This window comes from Numida meleagris, chromosome 11 (genome assembly GCF_002078875.1).
Source record: "Numida meleagris isolate 19003 breed g44 Domestic line chromosome 11, NumMel1.0, whole genome shotgun sequence".
NCBI classification, from domain to species: domain Eukaryota; kingdom Metazoa; phylum Chordata; class Aves; order Galliformes; family Numididae; genus Numida; species Numida meleagris.
The window spans coordinates 6,292,156-6,314,124 of NC_034419.1; the positions used below are offsets into that span (position 1 = coordinate 6,292,156).

General features: G+C 43.9%; 1 protein-coding gene across 12 annotated transcripts in view; it reads right to left on the bottom strand.

The window, feature by feature from the left end:
* Positions 543 to 21,969, bottom strand: part of WNK2 (WNK lysine deficient protein kinase 2) — a 108,379-nt gene continuing 86,952 nt past the window's right edge. For 3 of the 12 annotated variants that reach the window (XM_021409382.1, XM_021409376.1, XM_021409385.1), the window contains 2 exons: positions 15,642 to 15,895; positions 7,797 to 9,093 (listed from right to left, as the gene is read on the bottom strand). In XM_021409382.1, the coding sequence (XP_021265057.1) occupies positions 8,743 to 9,093; positions 15,642 to 15,895 (605 nt within the window). In that variant the 3' untranslated portion in view covers positions 7,797 to 8,742. Of the gene's footprint in view, positions 1,742 to 2,029; positions 9,094 to 15,641; positions 15,896 to 16,347; positions 17,388 to 21,969 lie in introns of those variants that run through there. The other 9 variants (XM_021409375.1, XM_021409374.1, XR_002442478.1 and 6 more) reach the window with 8 other exon arrangements.

Sequence of the window (21,969 nt, forward strand, 5' to 3'; positions counted from 1 at the left end):
CTTCAGGGCTGCTTGGGAGCAAAGTGCCAGGTGATGGCAGAGCACAGGGTTGCTGTGCTCGATGGCACAGTGCTCATCCTGGAGCGGTACGCCAGGCCGTGGCATTGCCGTCCCCACGCAGAGCCATGGGACACGGAGCACTCCATGCAGACCAGGAACGTGAGGAGAAGCAGCGGTGTGCAGTAGATCCCCGTGCATCCCCTGCTCCAAAGGGAACAGAAACCACCTGCTCTGGGAGAGCCAACAGCAAGCAACACTTTACCAGCAGCCCTCAGCACCCGCCTAGCTCTGCTCTCAGCCAGGAGGTGATTTCCATTTCCTTAGACACAGGCAGGACAGGAGGCAATGCAGAGAAGCACGGGGTTAGTGCAAACATCTATTTCGCCACTGGAGCTTCAATTTCGGATTTCCCAGGCGTTGAACAGCACCTTGCTTCACGGCTCCCGTGCCTGGCAGTGCCAGCAGCGCACCCAGACCCGGCTGGCTCTGGGCCGGCCTCACGGGCAGATCAGAGCTGCGGTGGTAAGGAAATAGTGACCAGCGGCATCAAAATAAGATTTATTATTTAGAACTGAGAGCTGGAAGAGACAAACATGGCAGATAACAACGAAACAATATGCCAGGCTCCGGATGCGAGAAGGGATGATACGGAAAGGCTCATGGGCAACTAGAAATCCATATTTCTCTGGTACCAGAAGCAGAGCGAACAGAACACAGGGTCTGACCCTGCTGAGGGGAAGCCACTGAAATCTGAGTGCACAGCAGTGGGTTGGAAGAGTTTGGGGCCAGAACGCAATGGCAAAAGCAGCACTCCTGCTCCTCGGGAACTGCACTAAAAGCCACCGCTCTAAAAGAAAAAAAAAAGTCGAGTAGTCCTTTGTAATAAATGATTACTCATGAGATTATTGCTACAAACGGCTCTGTACATCGCCCCAGCCCAGCAGACAGCTGAAGCCTATTGTGAGTGAATCAAGGAAAAGAAATCTCCCACCACCATAATTTTAGCTCGTTGAAGGCACTTGAAAGTCTTTTAAAAATTGCTCCAATTACTGACTTGTCTGCAGAAGGATTTCAGGCTCACATTTAAAATTAGAAGTGACTCGAGAACTGTATTTAACTCTGGCAAGAAAATGTGGCCAGTCTCGAGGAAAAAGAAAGAGCTAAAAAAAAAGGAAACGACAAGTACAAAGTTACTCTCCAGTGAAGTCTCTGTAGGTTTCTTTACTTGATTTAACCAGATTTTAAGTATTCTCTTTACAAAAGAACAGCTCTGACTGCGAGAAATTCAAATGGACTTGGAACTTTTTTTTTTTGGTGGAACCTGAATACATGTGCCTAGCTTATCTTTTGGATAATCACTTGAATTACAATTAGCTGTATGAAACAAAAAGTATTTGAAAGAATGCCTCCTCCTCCTCCTCCTCCCTCTCCTCCAGAAGCTGCTCACAGGAACCTGGCTCACAACAGAAGGGAACGATTTGGAACAAAGTCCTTTTCCCCCAAAATAATTTTCCTTTATTTTTTGCATAACATTTTTGTATTTCCAACTATAAATAAAAAAAATGATTAGAAAGAAGTTACAAAATTGTGTAGAATGGACCAGAACGGCACAGAATTTCTCACACACGACAAATCATTTCCCATCTTCCTCTTCCTCCTCCTTAGCTGCAGCGGGACCTGGCGCTTGGCACCGTAGCTGCGGGGGCCACGTGTCAGTCGCTGACGATCGCATTTTCAGAATCTAAAAGACAAAATGGCCACGTGAGATCACAGACCGCAGCGTGCCGAAGGCGCTTCCACGAAAGCCAGTTCAGGCACTGCACGAGAACAGAACCCGAAATCCTCAGAGAGCATCACGTGCGTCATACTGAGAACGTGGCAGCATGAATATTCCTAAAACCCTTTCTCAGGGGCCGCTGCAGCAGAACCAGAGCACCTCAGCCATTCCTTCAGAGCAAGGTTCCCCTCTGGGGGCAAGAGGGTACGCATACTCCAGGGCTCACAATGGCAGAGTGGGAAGGGAACGCACCGAGCACCGGGTGGGAGCAGCAGCACAGGGCCAGCACGTGAACCGACGTCCCTCGCTCTACATCCCAGCAACGTGCTCACTGGTTATTGGATCTGCAAGCACATGTATTTTTATATAGCATAAAGCTTGCAACATTCTTCCAGAAAAAAAAAAAAAGCAGTGGGTACTTCAGGGCAGAAGGGAATACATGGGACGTGGGGGAAAAGCGTGCTCTGCAAACAGACTGTGTGTTTGGCATAGCTCCTGGGGGGATTCCCTGTTTTGGGCTTTGCTCTCATTAACTGCAGTCCCAGTTTTCTCCCTCCCCTCTTTCTTGCTCTGTCTGTCTGTAGAAAGAATTGCTTTAAAGGAAGTAAAACTGTGTCTTGGTTGTCATCCTTCCACAAGCTTCTGCTCAACATCGGTTCTGCAGATCCACCTGAATCCGCCACAGTTCTCAACATTTGCCCACTAGCGTCTGGCACTGAAGTTCATCCAGGAAAAATGAAACAAGACAAAATTAATGATCTCCAGGTAACAGGGAAAAACCTTAAGATAGCAATGGGACGTACCCCAGCCTACACAGCGGGTCAGCCATCAAGCCAAAATGAGAGCGAGCTCTCCAGGTGCCTGGTTCTTGATAGAAACCCTCACAGATACTCAGCCCATGTCCCAGTGGACAACTTCTGAACTTCTTATTCTGAAGGCAGCCTGAACTCTTGGCCAAAAACTGAAAGGGCAACATCTACAGCACTGAAGAGATCAGTGAATTCAGTTACACTCAACATTTTCTGTGTTGGAGAACATTGTGGGAAAACCTGTGCCCAGTATCTCCTAGTATCTTGTAGCTGCTGACCAGAGAGAAGGAAACAAGCACTAAGAAATGTGTTAGGTGTTCTATATCTAACCTGATAAACAAAAACTGAATGCTGAAGAAGTTTCTACCTTGTTTACAAGTAAATAAAAGAAGACCACCAAACAACAACAGGAGTAAATAATTTTTAGAGGTTATTTTATGCCAATAACCTAAAGAACATCATTTTGAGAAGGATGAGCACCAGCTATTTCTTTTTAAACTTCCCAAGTTTTTACAAGATGTCAGAGCTCCTGAATATCTCAGTCAGAAAGACTTTGACAGATCCCCCCAAAATGAGCACAGCAGCTCAGGAGGCTCTCAGCATGCCTGTCCCATTACTCAAAGCTCCAAAAGCAAAGGAGTGCTGCGGCCACACTCAGCAGGCAGGATGGGCCGGAGTTGGAGAAGCCATAACAATCACAGAATGGCTTGGGTTGGAAGAGACCACCTTAAAGCCCACCCAGTGGGAACTGAGCGTTCCTTCCTCTGCAGACTTCAAAAAGACCCAGCACAGGCTTGTCACAAGAATTCCACCATTACAGCAGATCCCCAGTGAGACCAGGTCTTCTTCTGTGCATGGCTTCTCCACCCTTAGCAAGAAAGACCTAAAGTTTAGTAAGTTTGCGTATGTGTAAGTGAAGGCTTGAATCATGCAGCCTCTGGACTTCTCGTTGGGGAGTTTATTTCAAGGGAGAAGTCTTACAGTCAAATATAGATCCAAGCGTATGTAACAGCAATCCTAATAGTAGGCTATCACTTCGGAAGATGAAAAATAGCAGAAGGGACCACACAATTTACAGAAGTTGCTGCCTCCTGGTATGAGCCTTCCAGATGAATCAGTTACAGGTAATCTATTTACCGACACAGCTAACATCAGCACCACAGTACATCCAAGTCCCTTTGAGTAAGAAATTCTTTCATAATGCAGAATTTGTAACCTGACAGCTCCTAAAATCTGTTTTATTATGGTGCACTTCTACAGCTTGTCTGCATCAATAAGAGAACATGGAGCCAGGGCCGGAACACCGCCTTCCTGCTGCACATGCAGGGACAGCTCCACAAACAGCCCTTGGGAAAAGGCAAGTCCTGCTCAGGCAAACATCACCGACACATGGCAGCCCCAAGAGCCCGCATCTGCTCAACAGTTAGTTTCAGCAATATAGACAGGGAGATAATTGTATTTACCAGGTTCATTCAAGAGAAACATAACAATCAGCGCAGCAGTCAGCCTGCACAAATACCCAGCTGAATCTCAGCTCACATCTGCATTTCATACAGCTGCACAAGCACAAGTCAACCCCACAAAAACACACACACAGAAAAAGAAAAAAACTACTAAAAATAACCCATGCTCAAGGATTCAATAAATAACCACGTCAAGAGATTCCAGGTGATCATGTTCTTGCCATATTATAAATCCAATCCTACAGCAAGACAGTCATCCATCCATGACAATGGGTCTCAACTTGTGATATTCTACAATTCTGTAACTCTAATGAAGCTCCAGCTTGCGGACGCTGCAGAGATCTTGGCCCTATTCAGCAGACACGCCTCTCCAGCACAGCCAGCCTTTTCCACAAACATCACCAAAAATCAGGGACTGAGAAGGCCAGAAGAGGAACCAGAATACAAAACACTTCACAAAGGTATGAAACACTCACAAACTACTGCATCTCCAAGCCAACACCCTCAACAACATCACTGAAACTCAGGCGGGGAATCCTCGGCAGCAATGCAGAAAACTAAGCAGGTTTTTGCCATATTGGCTAACTTCTGAGATGCCAACCTTGCTCAAAAGTCTTGAAATCTTTGCCATTCTTCAGGCGGGATGGGGAAAGCAATGCTGAGGTCAAGTGATTTCAGAACAGAGACTTTTGATCAAAACTCTCCAGGGCTGACTTTCAAAGGATGTAGAAGAATGTGTTTACCACTCAAACAATGCCCATAACAAACTCATGCTTATTGAGCAATACCAACATGAACACTCTGAACAGTAGGTCTATGAGGAAAATTCTGACTTCTCTGAACTGGAAGCACTGCACCAGGGCCACAAAAATGCTTCAAGGGAAAAAGCAACTGCTGAAAAAGCTGTTAAGTTAAGTAAAGTTAACCTCACGAATGACACAAAGGCATTAGGGATTTTCTTCCCCAAATATCCAATGGCAAAACCCGCATCTTGATTGGAAGTTCATTTCAGAAATACTGGCATTTAGCACTACTACCTCTTTCCAAACAGGAATCAATCTGCAGGAGCGCACAGACTGCCACGCTTGGCCAGACAACCAGCCTGTCCAGTTCATCAGCCTGCTTTTGACAACCACCAATGTCAAATATCTCAGAGAGAAATGAAGGAAGCTGTATTGGACAGTGATGGAAGAGGGGTAGGTGTAAAGTAACAGCTAAATAATACTAAGTTATAGAATGAACACCAGAGTTACGCAAGGGAAAGTTTTTACATCAATCATTGGACACTTGTGCCAGGGAGGCCGAGCCAAGATGAACAAGCGAGCCTTGAAGTGTGCAGGGTCCCCTCCCACGCTGCCCTGTCGATGGATGCATTCCTAACATGAGACCGGTCCCATTCCAGTTCCTTACCACCAGCTGTGTGACTTAGCAGCTGGAAGCCCTCTTTCAATATCTTGTCCCCCCTCCAATGCTTCAGCACCAGCCCTGTGGTGCCTCCTGCTCCAGGCTAAGGCTGGATGACAGGGCTCAGCACAAGTTGGTTAAATCCAGCAAAACGCACAGGCCATCGGGAGCCAGCCCACGGCACACCAGGCAGCCTTGCTGCCTGAGCGGCACCAATACGTGCCATGCACACACCTTTTGCTTTTAGAAGGCTTTGTATAAAGCACAGGCACGTAGCTAACAGTCAAGTTCTTGCCCACTGGTCCTATTTAAGTGGACTTCCTAGAAATATACTTCAGCTTTTAAGAAACAAAAACTGTTTCTTAAAACACAAAACATCCAATGACCAGCAGCCCCTTGGAGCAGAGCACTTGGTCTTTCCAAAGATGCAGGCAAAGCAATTCTGTTCACATTTTCTTCAAGAAGTTGCCCCATTTGTTCCATCCCACGTCATTTGCTTAATTTCTATCAAGGGCCAAAGCACCTTTCAGCATGATCAAGGATAACAAAACATAGCTGGAAGTTCACAGCCAGAAAACTGAAGACAAGATGGCTATCACAAAATTCAAGTCATGAACACTGTGAAATGAAAGCATCAACCTCTGGCCCCACCGCTAGCTAAAGATGCCCCGCTTAGGAAAGCAGACACTAAAAAGCTGAAAGCTTCATTTTAAAAGAGAAAATGAACGTGGTTAGCTCTGGACCAACCCTGGCACCAGGCAGCCCCGCACGCTCCCTCAGCTTTGGCCATGTCAAAGGAGGAGGGACAGCTCCAGCAACCAGCAGTGCAGGGCTGGCACCTGACACGTACACAGCACCCACAGCAAAGCTGCATGGATCAGATGCACAGAACCACAGGAGCAGAAGTATCAAACCTCTTCCTGCACACCCCTTCCTCATTTCTATTGCAGTCTACACCGACATCAGTGACTGGCAAGAGTGTGCACACAGCACAAACTTGTACTGGGGCCAAGTTTCTTTGATGCCCTCCCTCACATTTAAATTATGCCAGGATCATGCTAATGGGGCTTCCCCGGTACTTGCAATGTGGAATGTGCACGGTCCAAACGCCTCATTTACCACCTACCCAACTGCAGTATCGCTGGCAGTACAAATGAGATGCTAAAGATACCATCTCTTAAAATAACCCATTTAACGTTCTGGCCCGGCCTGCTTTGCAGCAGCAGAGCACCAGAAATGCTGCAGCAGCAGCGAGGTTCTGCGGGGTGGCACTATGTCGCTTCTGGAGCACCGCATCACATCTACAGCTGCAAGAGGTGGAATGCAGCTCTGGGCAGGCACCGAGGTGCAGGAGAAGTAACGCATCTAGTCCTTCACACAGAAGGCTGGAAAACAGGCGCAGAGTGACCCGGGAGAATGGGGAATTGACATGCTTCTCTTTTTAGAAAAACACCGGGTTTTTCACACGGTTTTCAAGCACAAAATGTTTATTTTTCTTCTTTTCGATCTATACAATTTCTCGGGGCTTTTAGTGCCACTGACTCTGTCAGTATACAAGGGATGGTCTATACAACAGGCAATAGCGACAAACTGTAGGATTCAGTGCAAGCTGAAGGAAAACTGGTGTGAGAACATATTTTCCATGTTTGCTCATGAAGCATACAGACATGAATCTAAAAAACCCAAACAAATTAAAGATACATGTTACAGAGAACAGAAATCTCTTACTACAGTAAGTATTTTGCCCAGGCAGAAGACTCTGCATAATTGTCTATAAAATTCAATTCTAACTGAATTGATGGAATAATATATTCAAAGGGTACAAACAAAATAATTTAGACAGAATAATGCTCAAAGTACAATAGAACTATACAATTCACAGCTTGGCAGCACAAGACATCTCTGCCCGTCAGCAGACAGCATAGAACGTCATTGCAGTAGAGATACAGAGCAATGCGCCTTCAGGTTTGACCGCTCCTTTGGTTCCCTGTGCCTGTAGGGATGGCCCTCAGTGCCATCTATAGACATGAAACTTACCATCAGCAAATCAGGGTTAGTGGTTACCTTGTGCCTTTAGACTGAGAGGCGCAGATGTAGACTCTAAGCACAGTAAAAGAGGCAAAAAGCAACTCGCAAACAGGAGAGAGGTGTCCGTGCCGCCTACGGTGCAAACTTGATTAAAAAGAAAAAAAAGAGGAAAAAAAAATTTCAAATGAAGGGTGGTGAAATTCCAAAGCTGAAGCATTCATTGCTCACAGAGGAAGAAAGAAAAACAATAGCTTCACATTTTTATTCCGTTTCAATGTGAATACCGTTAGCACTTGAGTGGCAAAACAAGTTCTTAGCCACTGCCGCGGAACTGAAGGCAGAGCACACGTACGCGTGTACTTACACGGCTCTGACAGCGACCTGCGGGCGTGCTGCTGCGACCAAGACTTCCATCAGACTTCTCACTTATGGAACACGCATGGATGTGTAATTTAACTAAATTAAAAAGCCATGTAGGGAAAGAAAACGTAATGCAATTCTCTGCTGTGATCTGGAACGAAGCAGTACTTGCGTGCCCGCTACAGCAGCAGGCTGCCATCTGCAGCGGCTTTACCAAAGGCTGTAAGGAATGGATTGCACTGCCCGAAGCTATTACCTGTTCTTATATACAACTTACTAGGGTCAATCTGTAAATGTTCCCATTTTAAAATGTGCATTTCACTACTCCTTGCACAAACACAATAAATTTCAGTCCGTGTCTCAAACAAACTTCACCTCACTTTTTTTTTTTAAAGCCTCAGAAACGAAAATTCAACACCTCAATTAAAATTAAAGCATTTACAGCAGAATGAAACGAGCTTCGACTGTAAACCTTCAATATCTTTGCAAAGAAAAAGAACTTTACTCACAAGCAAATCATAAATAAAATACACCTTTCAAAAATTTGTACATCTCTTTCCAGCTGGAACTGAAAAGCTGATATTCAAGGCACTGTACTCCTGCAGGTTAGTACAATTTCTAGTCATCAATTCAAGTACATCAACTTCAAGGATTGCAAGTGTAAAACATCAGAACACAACATAATAAAGTGTCTTTAGCAATGACATATATGCAGATATTGCCATAACAAACAAACGACCTTTTGTGAAACCCTTCACAGTGATTGCTGGATGCGCTGTATGGCTGTGTAGGCCGGCAGGCCTGCTGCGGGCCGGCGGCAGACCCGCGCCTCTCCGACACATATGGCATCTACAGATCAACACGAGGCCGCTATCACCGTCACCTATCAGAGCCCACCGAGCTATGTCATTCTCACGTGCGGGCCGGGCGGGTCGGCCGCGGGCTGCTGCAGCGGCACAGGGTACATCTGCAAGCAAGCTTTGCCCAGAGCCGAGAAACGAGCAATGCTCTGCCCTCCTACCAGGCCCGGCCGCGCTGCCGGCCCCGACCACTGCACTCCATAAAGCGGCGTAGGGAAAACTCCTCCGTATTGACAAAGAGGCATCATACAGGGCGTTACTGTGCCAGAAAGGGTAGTACCTGGCATAGGCACTGGCATGGATGGTGAAACTCCAGGAGTTAGTGCAGCTGACATGGGACAAGACACTGGAGCAATGCACCTTTTCCCCAATCCTGTTCTTACTGAATTAACCTACAAAAAGAAAAATAAAAAAGCATGGCTATTAAGCGTCTATCCTCCCACCGGCGGGATGCAGTGGTGGCATGCACGGGAGGACGGCCCACCTCTTGGCCTCCTCACACCTTATACTTGTATTTTCTTTTGGAAATTAATAGCAAAGGTTGACACAGGGAAGAGAGGAAGGATCTCTGGATATAATCTTACTGTTTAAGGAGCCAGGAAACATTCCTGAACAGGTAAGAATGTAATGCCACAAAATCCCTGGAAAACCCCTAACGTGCAAAGTAACCCTGCTGTTCCTCATTGCTACTGGATCTTGCACAGAAGTAAATAAATTAAGCCAAATGCAGAATGAAACCAAATCTCACCGTACTTCCTATAGCCCTTCCCAAGGCAGGTTTTCAAACCTTCAGCACGCTATTGCTGTAGAAAGGTGTTTGTGCTGGGCCGCTCGCCCAGCCTGAACCAAGAGTGGCGAAGAAGGGAAGAGTTTGCGTGGAGGTTCACTGCCCAGCACTGGGGGTGTAGGATCAGGTCAGGTAAAGCAGAAGGACTCAGCGGGAGCTGATCCTGCCCAGGGGCTGCTGGAGCCAGACCCGCTATTTTGCTGAGATTCAATTAGCATTCACTTCAATTACTCTGTTTTTGCATGCTAAGCTCAGAGAAAGAGCTCGTCTTCCTAAACATGGGGATGGCAGGGCCACTTGAATTACACGCTTCATAATGCACAATGCTGCAGAAACAATAATTATACAAAATGCTGCCTGGTCTTTCTCTGGATGAGATTTACAGCGTTTCTTTGCTTTCTGAGTTTCACATAATTTACAGCTCCCTGCCATGGTTCCCATCAAGCCAGCACCTAATCACAACACAAGAAAAAACATTACTCTTTCAGTTTGGGAGTGTCCCAGTAATGTCAAAACATTTCACATTAAACTAATAGAATTAGCACGAAGGTGAAAATTCAGAGGAAACGAATATACGTATAGAACTGCGTGGAACGCTTGCTCTAGTCTCTGGTTTTAGTCTCTCTTCTCAGTTAAAAATAAGAATGGCAATGACACTCTGATGCACTGCTTTGGGGCATTAACCTGTGCTCCAAAGAAAATTTTAGAAACACACAAGCATCCAATACCCTCCACTGCTTCACTATCTCCAGTTCTAATCTGAAACATGAATGCGATGGCAAACATCAAACTAAGGAATAATGGTATAATGAATTTAAAACCATTCATCCATAAAGATCCACCAAAACTAACAGCAGAGAGCAAAGAACAGCACACGGAGCGACTGGGGACGTACACATTTATACAACATGACGACTTTGTACAGCTGTTATTAGAGCTGTGCTTGGCATCCTCAGAACGATGGTTTGCACCTCACTGGATGGTTGTGAGCAAAGTGGCTGACAAAGAACGGCAGTAGAGGTACCTAACCAATATAGGGAATTTCTTCTAAAAGCAATAGATTTATCAAGTAGCACTGAAAATGCAAGGTGACTTTTTAGCAAGCTTAAAACACATAACTGAAAAGAAACCCCTTACTTTCAGAGCTTTTGAAATGCTGAGAAATCTACTTTACCTGATTTATGCTGCTTTACCTTTTCTTTCTCAGCCAAATGACTCAGTAAAGCAGCAGCTATATTTAAGGCTATGCATGTCAGCCAGGAATAAACGCTGTCATGCTGCAAACCCAAACATTCCACTTACACACTGAAACCTGTTTGTGTGGTGACAAAGGCACGTTCACAATGTAAGGTTGCGTCCTCTACCTTGCCACGTGCTTCAAACAAGCAAACCTCATGCTGTGAGCAGCAAAGACAGCCAGCTCGTGATTCCCCCTGTATTGCAGCCTCTTAAACAAGCTCATTTTTTAAACCACAATCTTTGGACAACCTATAACGAATCAACACCGACGGAGGCTGAAACAACCCTTCCTCCTGCACGCAAAAACTGACTGAAACATCGAGATGAGCAAGCAGTGGTACAGTCCTCAAAACAGCACTGGTTTGCCCAGCTTTAGCAAAGCCACAGAGACTGCAAGGCACCTTGCTGACAAAACTTGTAATGAAGTTATCCTGGGGATTGAAAGCAAGTGGCACAAGATCCGAATCCCACCCCAACTCCAGCAGCCCATGTTTAGGGCATGTTGAAAACAGATCTAACAGCAGCCCGCACTCATATAGGACAAGTGGCTTCTGCTTGTTTGTTTTTAATCCTCTAGTCCTCTAGTTGGTTTTTACCCCTCCTTTCTCAGCGTACTGAAAACCCAAGGTTAAGAGGTGCTACTGAAGATTTGTGTTTGTGTTCTACAAGCTCCTGAAAAGCTGTTCTGACATTCAGAGACATCAGGCAGCGTCGAACAGCTTCAGTGAAGCACAGATACATCATATTTGCAACATTCTTCCAATCCAATGGACATGGAAGACACAGTAAAAGTTGTTAACAGTCCTTCTGTTCCGCTCTCGCATCTGCAGCTATCTCCAGAGTGCCCACTTCCCAGGCAGGCAGCTCATTAAAATGAGGATGCACTAAACGCAAACAGATGTGCAGCTATTACTAATAGCACCTACACCACCACACACGTCACCGACTGACACGGACTGGCATGCCTCACAGATACAACCACGTAAAGGACTCAGAGCACATTTACAGCTTTTCTTTTTTGGTAATAGTTTTTCTTTAACACTCATGCGGTCATGGAACAGTACACAGGGACAAAACACGTTTGCTACACTCTTTATTCCCAGACATCTTCAAAGGACACCTGTCACCACACAATATCCAGTACTCTTCACACAGAAAGCAGCTCACTGTCCTAGATGTGTTCCCCTGCTGGTGGTAACCACAATTACCTGTAAGAAAGGATTGCTTCATCGAGCCTTCAAGATGGATAAGCATGAGAGAAATAGCGATTTTCAGGCAGTTTGACTTAATCCTGCCTAAGGTCTCCTACTCCCTTTCATATTACTGACAGTAAGAATCCACGCATACTTCCACGTTCAAGTAAAACCCCTGAAAAGGAACCTTTCACTGCTCTAGCAATGTAACTGAAAGCCTAAAGGTTTCCCCACAAGCTTCTAATACGCATTAACCGAGACTTGCAGCCAATCCAACAGGCAATTTTTTTATGCTGATGGAATTGTCACTTTCACAGAAACAAAGCAGAATTTCAAGTCCCCCTTTGCACCCAAACTATTGCTCCCTATACTTGTGACAGTAAAAAGGAAGAAAATAAAACTCCTAACTCGTTAGGCAGCTCATTAAACACTTCACAAATTTCTGTGCTAATTTCCACCTTAAAGAGTAGCCTTCATTTCATTAAAAAACAAGACATCAATAACATATTCACACAGCAAATAATTTGCTGCTGTTGGTTAGAAGCATCTTAGCATAATAGAATCATTAGGATTAGAAAAGATCTCCAAGATCATCAAAAGTCCAACCATAAAGCCATCACCAACACATCCACTGAAAGGACATCTCGAAGGGGAGTGGGGGGAAAACAAACACTTATTTCCCAGGTGAAAGAGAAGACTTGAAATGAGACAAACTAGCTGACGTATAAATAGCAGTATGCGGACAGCAAGAGAGAATTAAAATTATGGTACTCCTACCAATGACTTATTGCAGTTTTACTTTGGGGAAAAAAAATGGACACAGATTAGAAGGGAGCCATCTGGTTTGATGTCTTCTTTGTCATACCTCATATGACATGTGCCCACAACTTGCACCCCAGGAGGATGCTCATCGTCTGCGTGGAAGAGCTCTGCCTGGTGCTGATCCCTGGGGCTGCCCTTACAGCCAGCAGAGCACCATGGTACAACTCACACAGCTACTTCTGCCTAAAAACTTCAAGGAGACGCCTGCCTTTCCAATAAGCTCCAAAGGAAATTTAGAAATGCCCTGCATTTCCAATTATCACAACGGGCCATCATTAGCTTCTCCCACAACAAAATACTTGGTTGGACTATATGAGACAGCCAGCCCTATTACTTTCCTGCTGGTTTGTTCCAGTGTTTCATCACTGGCACTATCAAAGATAAAAAGAATGATAAGCATCACCATGCTTCCAATTTTTCTAGCTTTTATTTCCAACATAAAACCTTATTAAAAATTTCTCTGATGAGCCGGGAATCTGTTTAGTGCTCCTTAGTTCTTTTATTGCAAAGGTAATCTTGCATTTAATCAAAAAAGACAAAAAGATGGTGTTAACAGATGGTCAGAAGAAGTACAGCCTGAGCTTTACATGCTCCCTGTTAGAAAGCTATTTTTTTTCAGTCCTCTGTGATTTCTAGAGTACCTTTTGTCTAATACCATTTTGAAGTGTGGACTCCACACTGATTTACTGCAAGTACAACATCTCCCCATATAACAAATTATTCCAAGAACTGGTGTCACTGGGTTACTCGCCTGGCTGCCAAGGCTAAGCATCCTCCCTCCCTCTTCTCCTGGCTGTTTTTCCTCCCAACATCATGAAGCGTTCTTCTCCCTTCACTTCAGATCCCCTATAAGGTGAATTTGAAGAGGTTCTACAGCAGCCCTCGTACTGCTTTAAAAGGCCCGTTCATCACATTCATGGCCATACTCTGCTTCCTCTGGCCCAGGAGAGCGGGTGGATGCAGCAGAGTGGCAGCTCCTGCTCCCGGCACAGGGAATGCAATTCAGCAGTGCTTTTCATACTGGAAGGTCTGAAGTAGTCTGTGGCATGCTGTGCCACTCCTGCAGCCAAAACACCCTAACGACAACCCTAACAGATAAACCATCCACCTTCGTACTCCCCCTGCTGCTCACACCCCTGCTAGGACTGGCACATGAAGTCACTTCCCACCAGCTGGCACAGAGCTCATGGTCCCCGACTACGAGTGTTTCAAGCAGCAAGTGACAACGTGAACTGGAGAGCAAGGAATCCCAACCTTTCTATGTACTTTGTAAATAATCTGAGTTACTTCAGCCTTGTTAAATCCTTGGAACAGACATATTCCAAAAAACCCAAACCCTCTAAAATCAGCATGTTAAGACAGCATGTAGCAGAAGGTAAAATAAACCTTAAATTGATGTTAACACCATTAAGATAAGAAGACTCCCTCACGTCTCTTTTCCAGAGTTGAAAGCAGGCAGAGCATCCCCACCAGATTCTTCCATCTACCACAGGAGCCTCACGGAAAAGAAAGCAAGCTGCGAGAAGCACATCAAAAAGAGTAAGTGACAACAAAGGAACAGAGCCTGTGCCCTCACTATCACTTCCTAGAGCATCTCCAGAGACCTTCTATTTGTGCTTACTGGCACCTTCATGACTTGTTTTCTGAGAACTATCAGGGTCTTGACGTCACTTCTACTCCAGAACATGTTTACGCTGTTTAAACCATCGCTGCGGAGAGGGATTATTTACTCTCCAGTTTTTGTTCATTAATGGCCACTAGGAATCGATGTAAAACTGCTTAATAAGCTTACACAAGTGCTTTTTCCTGTGAAGTCAGTGATCTACTGAGACCAGCAGGTACCAAAACAGACACATCAGCAAGTTCCTGCTTCAGCAGGTCCCACCTGAACAGCGACCGAGCTGCCACTGCTGCATCCAAGCTTTTTCCCTTCTACATGCCAAAAAGGCAACGGTTTTATACCCAGGTCCAGTTATCTTGTTTTTAATTGATTACCATGAAGAACTTCACTAGCTTTATTCTCACAATTTCTTTGCCTTTAAAATTAATCTATTTTCCTCTATTTGGCTCAGTTTCCGCTCTTCCAAAAAATAAATCCAGCAAAAATAATTAGTCAAGGAACCCTCTGTCTGTGAGGATAAGAAAGGGATCTGGAAAACCAGACCAGGGTGGGAGAGAATTCTGAAATGGGATTCTGGCTGTATCCTTACCACTGTCACGCAGCCACAAAAACAAGCACTGAACACAGACACAAACACACGGCACGGTACTGTTTGCCTGCTAGGGAAAAGAAGAGGGGACAAATAGGGCACCACTAGCTCCTGCTTTGTTGTACTTCACTTCCATGGAATTCCTGAGGATGGTGTTTCCATGAGGCAGAGGGCCTTACAGATGCATGAGATTAGTACTGCACAGTGTTGGATACCAAGCAAGGGTCAGAACAACACCGAGCAGTGCCCTGTCCCGGCGCAGTACCCGCACTGCTTTGCTAAGACAAAAGCTTGCTGCCAGCAGGCCACTAGCCCAGGCACTGCCTGCCTGAGGAAGATTCATGTTAAATGCCCAAAAGAAGAAAATGTTAGCAAAAATAAAAACTTAAGTCCAAGAACATATGGTTAGTGGTATAAGTATTGCTGCATATTACTGTTATTGAGCAGTTTGCAATTTAAAAATATATATTTTAAAATTTGTATATTGCAGCCCATATATCTCCCAAGATTATTCCAAAAGACAATTAAAAAACAAAACAAAACTGTTTTAGTACTTAATGAAAAGAGTTGGACATTTATACGAAGCATCTATCTGAAGTAATTTAGTTTATGTCCTCCTCCAAATCTCAGTTCTGCAAAGGCTGTCAGACACATAGCAAAAGGAATGTTCTTCAAGGAGTGCCACTTACTCCACATGTCTCATTCTGTGTTTGCATGGGATTTGCCTTTGGCTCCATGTCCTGCCTTTTTTGGTTCTGCTTCAGTTGGTTTAAAGAAGGTTTTGCCTGTGCAGCTCCAACAGTTTTGCTTGTCCACTGGTCAACCAGCTTGTGAAGATCATCGGTGAACGTTCCCTTCTTGTTGTTGCTGTTGTTGGCCTGAACCTGCAGAGTTGATTGCGGGAGGGGCTCAGGACACGTTACAAGACTGTTTGTAGAGGATCCTGGAAAATCACACACAAAGAAAGTTGACAATGGCATCTCCGTTTCACCACTTTGCTGTTCACATAGCTTCCCACACTGCAATTCAAACAGTGGCTTTCCTGACTTTGCCCTCCCCCTCCTTTCTAGAGAACACCTTTGCTTAAAGAAATGGTCCAAGTCCAATGCGTTCAGATTACATCTTATTGTGTTACTGCCCAGAACTTCTCTCAACTGAAATTCATGACCAAGAGAGAAGGAACAAGTGCACAGATGTACTCCCAGTGCCACCGACACCACCAGCCTTGCAAAGTCTCTCCAAAGAAGACTGCTGTGGGCGTGAGGCACTGTGCATTACTTGCTGCAGCTTCATGTATTTTAAAAATGTATTTTACTTGCATAAGCGTACTGTCCTCCTGGAAAAATCTAATGAGCGCATAGGTCAAGAGTACAGTTGGCCTCAGAGTCTCATAGGCTCCAGAACCCACAGCCTCCCTCTGCCATCTTGACATTTTGGGAGAAAAAAAACATTGGGACCGTGAATGTACAGAAGAAAAAGGAGAAAGGAGGACATTAGTGGGTACGTGAGTTTCTGACACAGAGATACAGATACAGAACTTCTGGATAGATAAAGGCAGATGGGAAGAGTATTAACAAAAATTTAATTTCATAGGCTCACATGTCTCTAGGAAGAGATCTGTCCTATTTATCTGTTGGTAACTAGTAGTCTGACACAGCAAGACCAGCAGCAAACTGGAAGAAACTTTCTACAAACAGATTTACTATATCTAAATATTTTAAATAAAGACCATCTCTCCAAGCAAAAAGTTCACAGAACCGCAGTAAAATTATTGCATAAGCAAACACACACATTCAGTTTTCCATTTTCTGTTAATGAGCTACCAGTCAATGAAACTGAATAAAGTAAGTACTCCTACAGCTATATAAAATACATTAATAACCTTTAAATGATCATGCATTCAACCTGCAACATAACTTGTAAGTGAACACTGCTCATTTCCTTTTCCTTTTCTCGGGGGAAAGGGACCAGTGAGAAAATAAGTATTTGGACAGGAAAGCTCTTCAATTAGTGTTTAACATTTCATGCACACCTCCGCAGGAACAAGAGAGTTTTAAGCTATAAATTCCTCCAGCAGAAAACTGCAGTCATATAAAGGTGTGTATTTAAGGAAAACAAACACACAATCCAGTTTTCTGGCTGCATGCGTGCACAATCTCACACACAAAGAATACCACGACTGTCTTGCAGCATGCGTAGTTCCCAAACATCACAGCACATGCATTATTAGGAAAGTATCACAATAGATATAGTCTAATATCATACCAGTATAAGTGCATCAGCTCTATTCATTAAACAACTAGCTTTTAGTAAAAATAAAAAACAAAACTCAAAGAAAAAGCATCCCATGCCATGAAGGAAATACTGAGAAACAAAAATGGGATAGTTACTACTACTGTGATCTTTGCCTAGACATAGTCGTTTCAAGGTGGACCCTACAAGGTAAAACAATACAAGACATACAGAATTAGGTAAGACTAAACATAACAAATCTGACGGACAAGCTTCTGTACTTTTAAGCAATCAGAAAGTAGTTATTATGCAAGAAAGGACAGACAAAGTCAGCAGTTCAGGTGAGTAAAGGAAGTCTAAGTAACTGGACAGCTCAAACCTTTATTAATGTGCAGCCATTCAGAAGCTTTGAGAAGTACAATAGCATGCCAAAAGCAAGGTCCCATGACTTAAAGATGCATTTTTTTTGTTTGTTTCAAATTGCCTTGGCTTCCTAATAGGAGATTTTGATTCTTATTTATGCAGGAAATGATGTCAATTCAGTTTGTGATAGGAGGCCAAAAATGCTTTCAGGAACAAGTAACGCTAGTCTGGCTGCAAAGAAACTGTTCAATAACCCTAAAACGTCCCGTTTTACAAGTCCAAAAAGATACATTGTTCTGCAGGTCTGAGGCCAATTTTCTCAAATATTTATTAGTATGATTTGTGTCTAAATGTGAGATTCTGAACTTTAATTAGAAGTAACTGTAAATGAGTTTCCCTTACATCTCGTCCAAGTGCAGAAAAACAATCCAGCAGAGAAGCTGAGTTCTCATTTAACCAAACTATGTGTTTTTTCGTTATTATCTTGTTAGAGCCTTCATTATTTTACATATTCTGTTGGACAGTTATCTACAGTGCCAGATGTGTATAGAGAACCCTATTTGACAGTTAGATCACGCCAGACATTGGCACCATTTCCATTAGAGTGCCAAATTTCCTGAAAGGTATTTTGGACTTGATAAGAAGAATATCGTTATGGTATGGGAGGAGATGAGCATCTGATATGGGGCATGGTAAGTTTATCGTGAAGAAGCACTTGAACACATGAGTAAAATCAGAAGGCTGGGCAGAAAGCAAGATACAGAATGTATGCGCTTTTCTTTATGGTAAACTGGTGTCACTGTTTTATTTTACTGTGCCAGAAATGCAGCTTTAAACTCAGAGATTGCAGGTCCAGGTTGACATAGGCTCTGAATGAGTCTTCAAAGGAGAAAGGAGAGACATCACTCAGAGACTGGAGAAGAGAAAATAAAGAAAGGAGGGAGGAAAAAAGGGAGAAGAAATGTTTGTGTTCTGATATGGGTGGCATGAGGAGGAACAGAACGATTGGTTTGAAAGACTTCCTTGTTATTTCCTATAGTTTAATGAAGTTTCCATTCCAGGAAAATCAGAAGGACATGACTACAGTAATGTCTTATGCAAGCATGACCAAAAGCTTAGTTTCTCAACTCAAAGCTTAGATGAAAAGTACAAGTCACATTCACAGCTGAACATCGTGTTCCATTTTTTGGTAATTTTTCTTCTCTTTTCCCTCATATATCTTACAAAGCCTATCTTTTAAAGTTAGCTAGCAACCCCCTTTGTAGAAACATCATCGGTAGCAATATAGTAATGTAATGTTAATTTCTTAACTATCCTGCAGCATTCTGCATGTAGCAATAGGTAGTCATTGGCACAATCTGTATGCAAATGAAAAATGCCCGCAAAAACCAAAAGCAGGCAGCTGACTGCAGTACGTGCTCAAATGCATGTAAAAATGTTTTAATCACCAACCCCGCTGCTTCCTGAGCACCAAGCCATGAGCTCACGTGCACCCCTGGTGCCCACGCAAACCTGCGGCTCCAAAACACGCGGGGAAGTGACAGACAGCGCTGATACCAGGCACATGCACAAGGTACCCACACGAAGGGAGCCTGCTTTAAGAGAAGTGCTACAAAAAAGGTGAATCACCAAAAAGAGCTGTTTCTTCCCAACTGCATCACTCCAGCGCGCTGCCTGGGAGATGGGAACATTACCTAGCAGGGACTGATGATCATCAGCTAAGATTTGATTTAAATTCAAATTCAATTAAAAGTGCACTTGGTAAACCTAATTCACCAGATTAATTGTATTACTTCCACAATAAAGGTGTTTAATAGCTGGAAAAGAAAAGGAGATGAACCCTAATTAATTGAGATTTAATCTCTGACTGTAAAAGTTAAGCTAAGTGCTTTAGTTCCAATTCCAGAGATAACATTTGAGAAATTAAGGAGCTATTGTATCTTACAGGACAGAAAAAAAATCCACTGTCCCATATTGGTACTGTAACAGCTGCCAAAAAGCTTGAAAGGTAAAACAAAATTGAAGTGGCAGTAAGTTGTTAGACCATTTCCATAATCCCATTCACATACAATATATTAATTATTACAGACCTGACGAAAATAGCTTTGCGTGAGATTACAAGTCTCAGCCAAGTGGAGCTTTTGAAAATCCCACTCACAATCAGTGCAAACTCCTCTCTAAGGTGCCCCTGCAATGTAACCCATGGAAGGAGCTTGGGCTAATATTATGCTGGAGACCATAAAAAATATTTTATTCCATGAGAAGCTGAAGGAAAAGCAAATACTGGACAAGGGGACAGATCAAAAAGCAGTTCTGGGAGAACCTGAAAACGTTCAAGCTTGATGGGCTCTGTAGCCAGGTAAATCTGTCCTTAAAGCGTCGGAACACTTCTTCATGGAAGCATACTGCTAACGTATTTACTAATACAAAATACATGCCTCACTTCAGAACATCTGAGCTCCCCAGAGTGCTGTTGTTCTTCAGTCAAGTGTGCAGATGCAGAGCATTCCTGAAAATGCAGCACAGATCCTCCCAGCAGCTCTCAAATAACAAAACAATCCTGGTTTGTGGGGACGGATCCGGCTAAACAGCCAAGTCCCACCAAACAGCGACCTGCACCCAAAGGTCACAGCCCGGGCCCATGCGCGCTTGCTCCCTGTGTTTCAAACCCGCCCTTGGTGCTCCTGCACGTGGAGATGCTCACACAGAGAGCATGCAGGACCTGCTGCAAACTCCCAAGTCTCCTTGGCACTGGGCAGCCCCTTCTGACAGAGAAGAAGGGCCACGAGCCAGCTGGCCCTCCCCTCGCCATCACCGTCACTTCGCGCTGTTCCCTGAGGCCCACGGCTGCTCTGCACACCCACTAGATGGAACCACCAGACACGTCTGCAGGCTCTGGCCGCACAGCCCCAGCTCCCTCACAGGTCCCCAGTTCGGTTCTGCTGTGACTCAGAAATGGGGGAGTGCAAATCCCTGAACACTTTGCCCAAAGAAACAGAGAAGAGAACATATGGGCTGAGAGCAGAAACCAATTTGTTGTGCTGCTGATTACTTAAAGTATTGGGAAGCTTCGTAATTTGAAGAATTCACATATTCCCTCAGTTTCATTTACGATATCCATGCACCCAAGCATCTTTAATATGCTGTTTGTTAATCGCCACCTCCCAGTCTTTCTGCATCCTCCTGAATAGTGGTTTTGTGAAAGATAAATGAAACCACTTCTGAGATTTATAGGTGCAGGAGAAGAAACTACTACGTCCAGTATAATACCAAATGGCAAACGCACAAACTGATAATTTCCCTCAGGTACTCGGAAAAACCCGGAGTGCAAAATTGTCTCAGAACTTCAACAGCTGTTACAAACTGGTATGAAAATAAATGCAGTGTGCTAAGCAGTAAACATCAGTTTTCAAGAACCTGAATGCTTGGATTTTAGGGACCTCAAACAAAATCAAGATTATTCGTAAAAGCATTGTTTATTCGTGACATTAGAGGGAGTGTTTTTGAGTGGTCTTGTGCCTTTGATCTATGCTGCTTGGGTAATGATGAGCAACATCGCACTCCCATGGGAGACTTGGTATCAATGCAAACAAACACTGGGTTAACCGAACATTTTCTCCAGAACATTATCAGCCTTCCTAATTTTATATGTAAGTGGCCTATAGTACCTGGTCAGCCCAACATATCTTTATTGTACAAGCAAAATCTGTTTGCCTAAAGGGCAGCAAATACTAGTAGGTAAAAAGGTTTGCATTTTTTTAATTAAATAGCTTGATATCATTTGGTTGAATCGCCAATTACTTTAGAAGTTATACAAATAAGGTATAAATAGTAGGTGCACAATTATCTGAATTGAGAAATACTGGATCCTAACAATCCATTTCAGAGTATCATATAAAAATCTGATACTGCTTTTTGCTTATTTCTGCTTCGATGAACTGCTAATTGACTTCATCTCAGAGGTCACATAAGGTCATAAGAAAATAAACTGAGCGCAGTGCTTCAGCCAGATCAGTTTACACAAAAAGTCGATGGCACTCTCCTTTGGAGTAACCGGATCTTCCCGCCACTTAGGTGTACATAAAAATTGCTCACTTAAACTAATTGAAGTGAATGCATGGGGAAAAGCCCACCTAGAAAGGACATTTTGATGGAGCTAGCTGGAGCACTATCGTCTCAGCATTTCCACATGCAAAGAGCGGGGGAAAAATTAAAGAAAATAGAGTGGATATAAACAGTACTGTAGATCGTGTTAATACAGCCCTTGTATGGAAGTTATACCCTTCAGTGACCTTCTAGTATTGTATCAGCTTGCTACATGCATGTCTTCATAGTCCAAACATGTGTGAAAGAGACCATTCGTCTACAGAAGGATGGATTTCTTTTTGTTGTCGCTGGAACCGGGACAGCAGACATGTATAT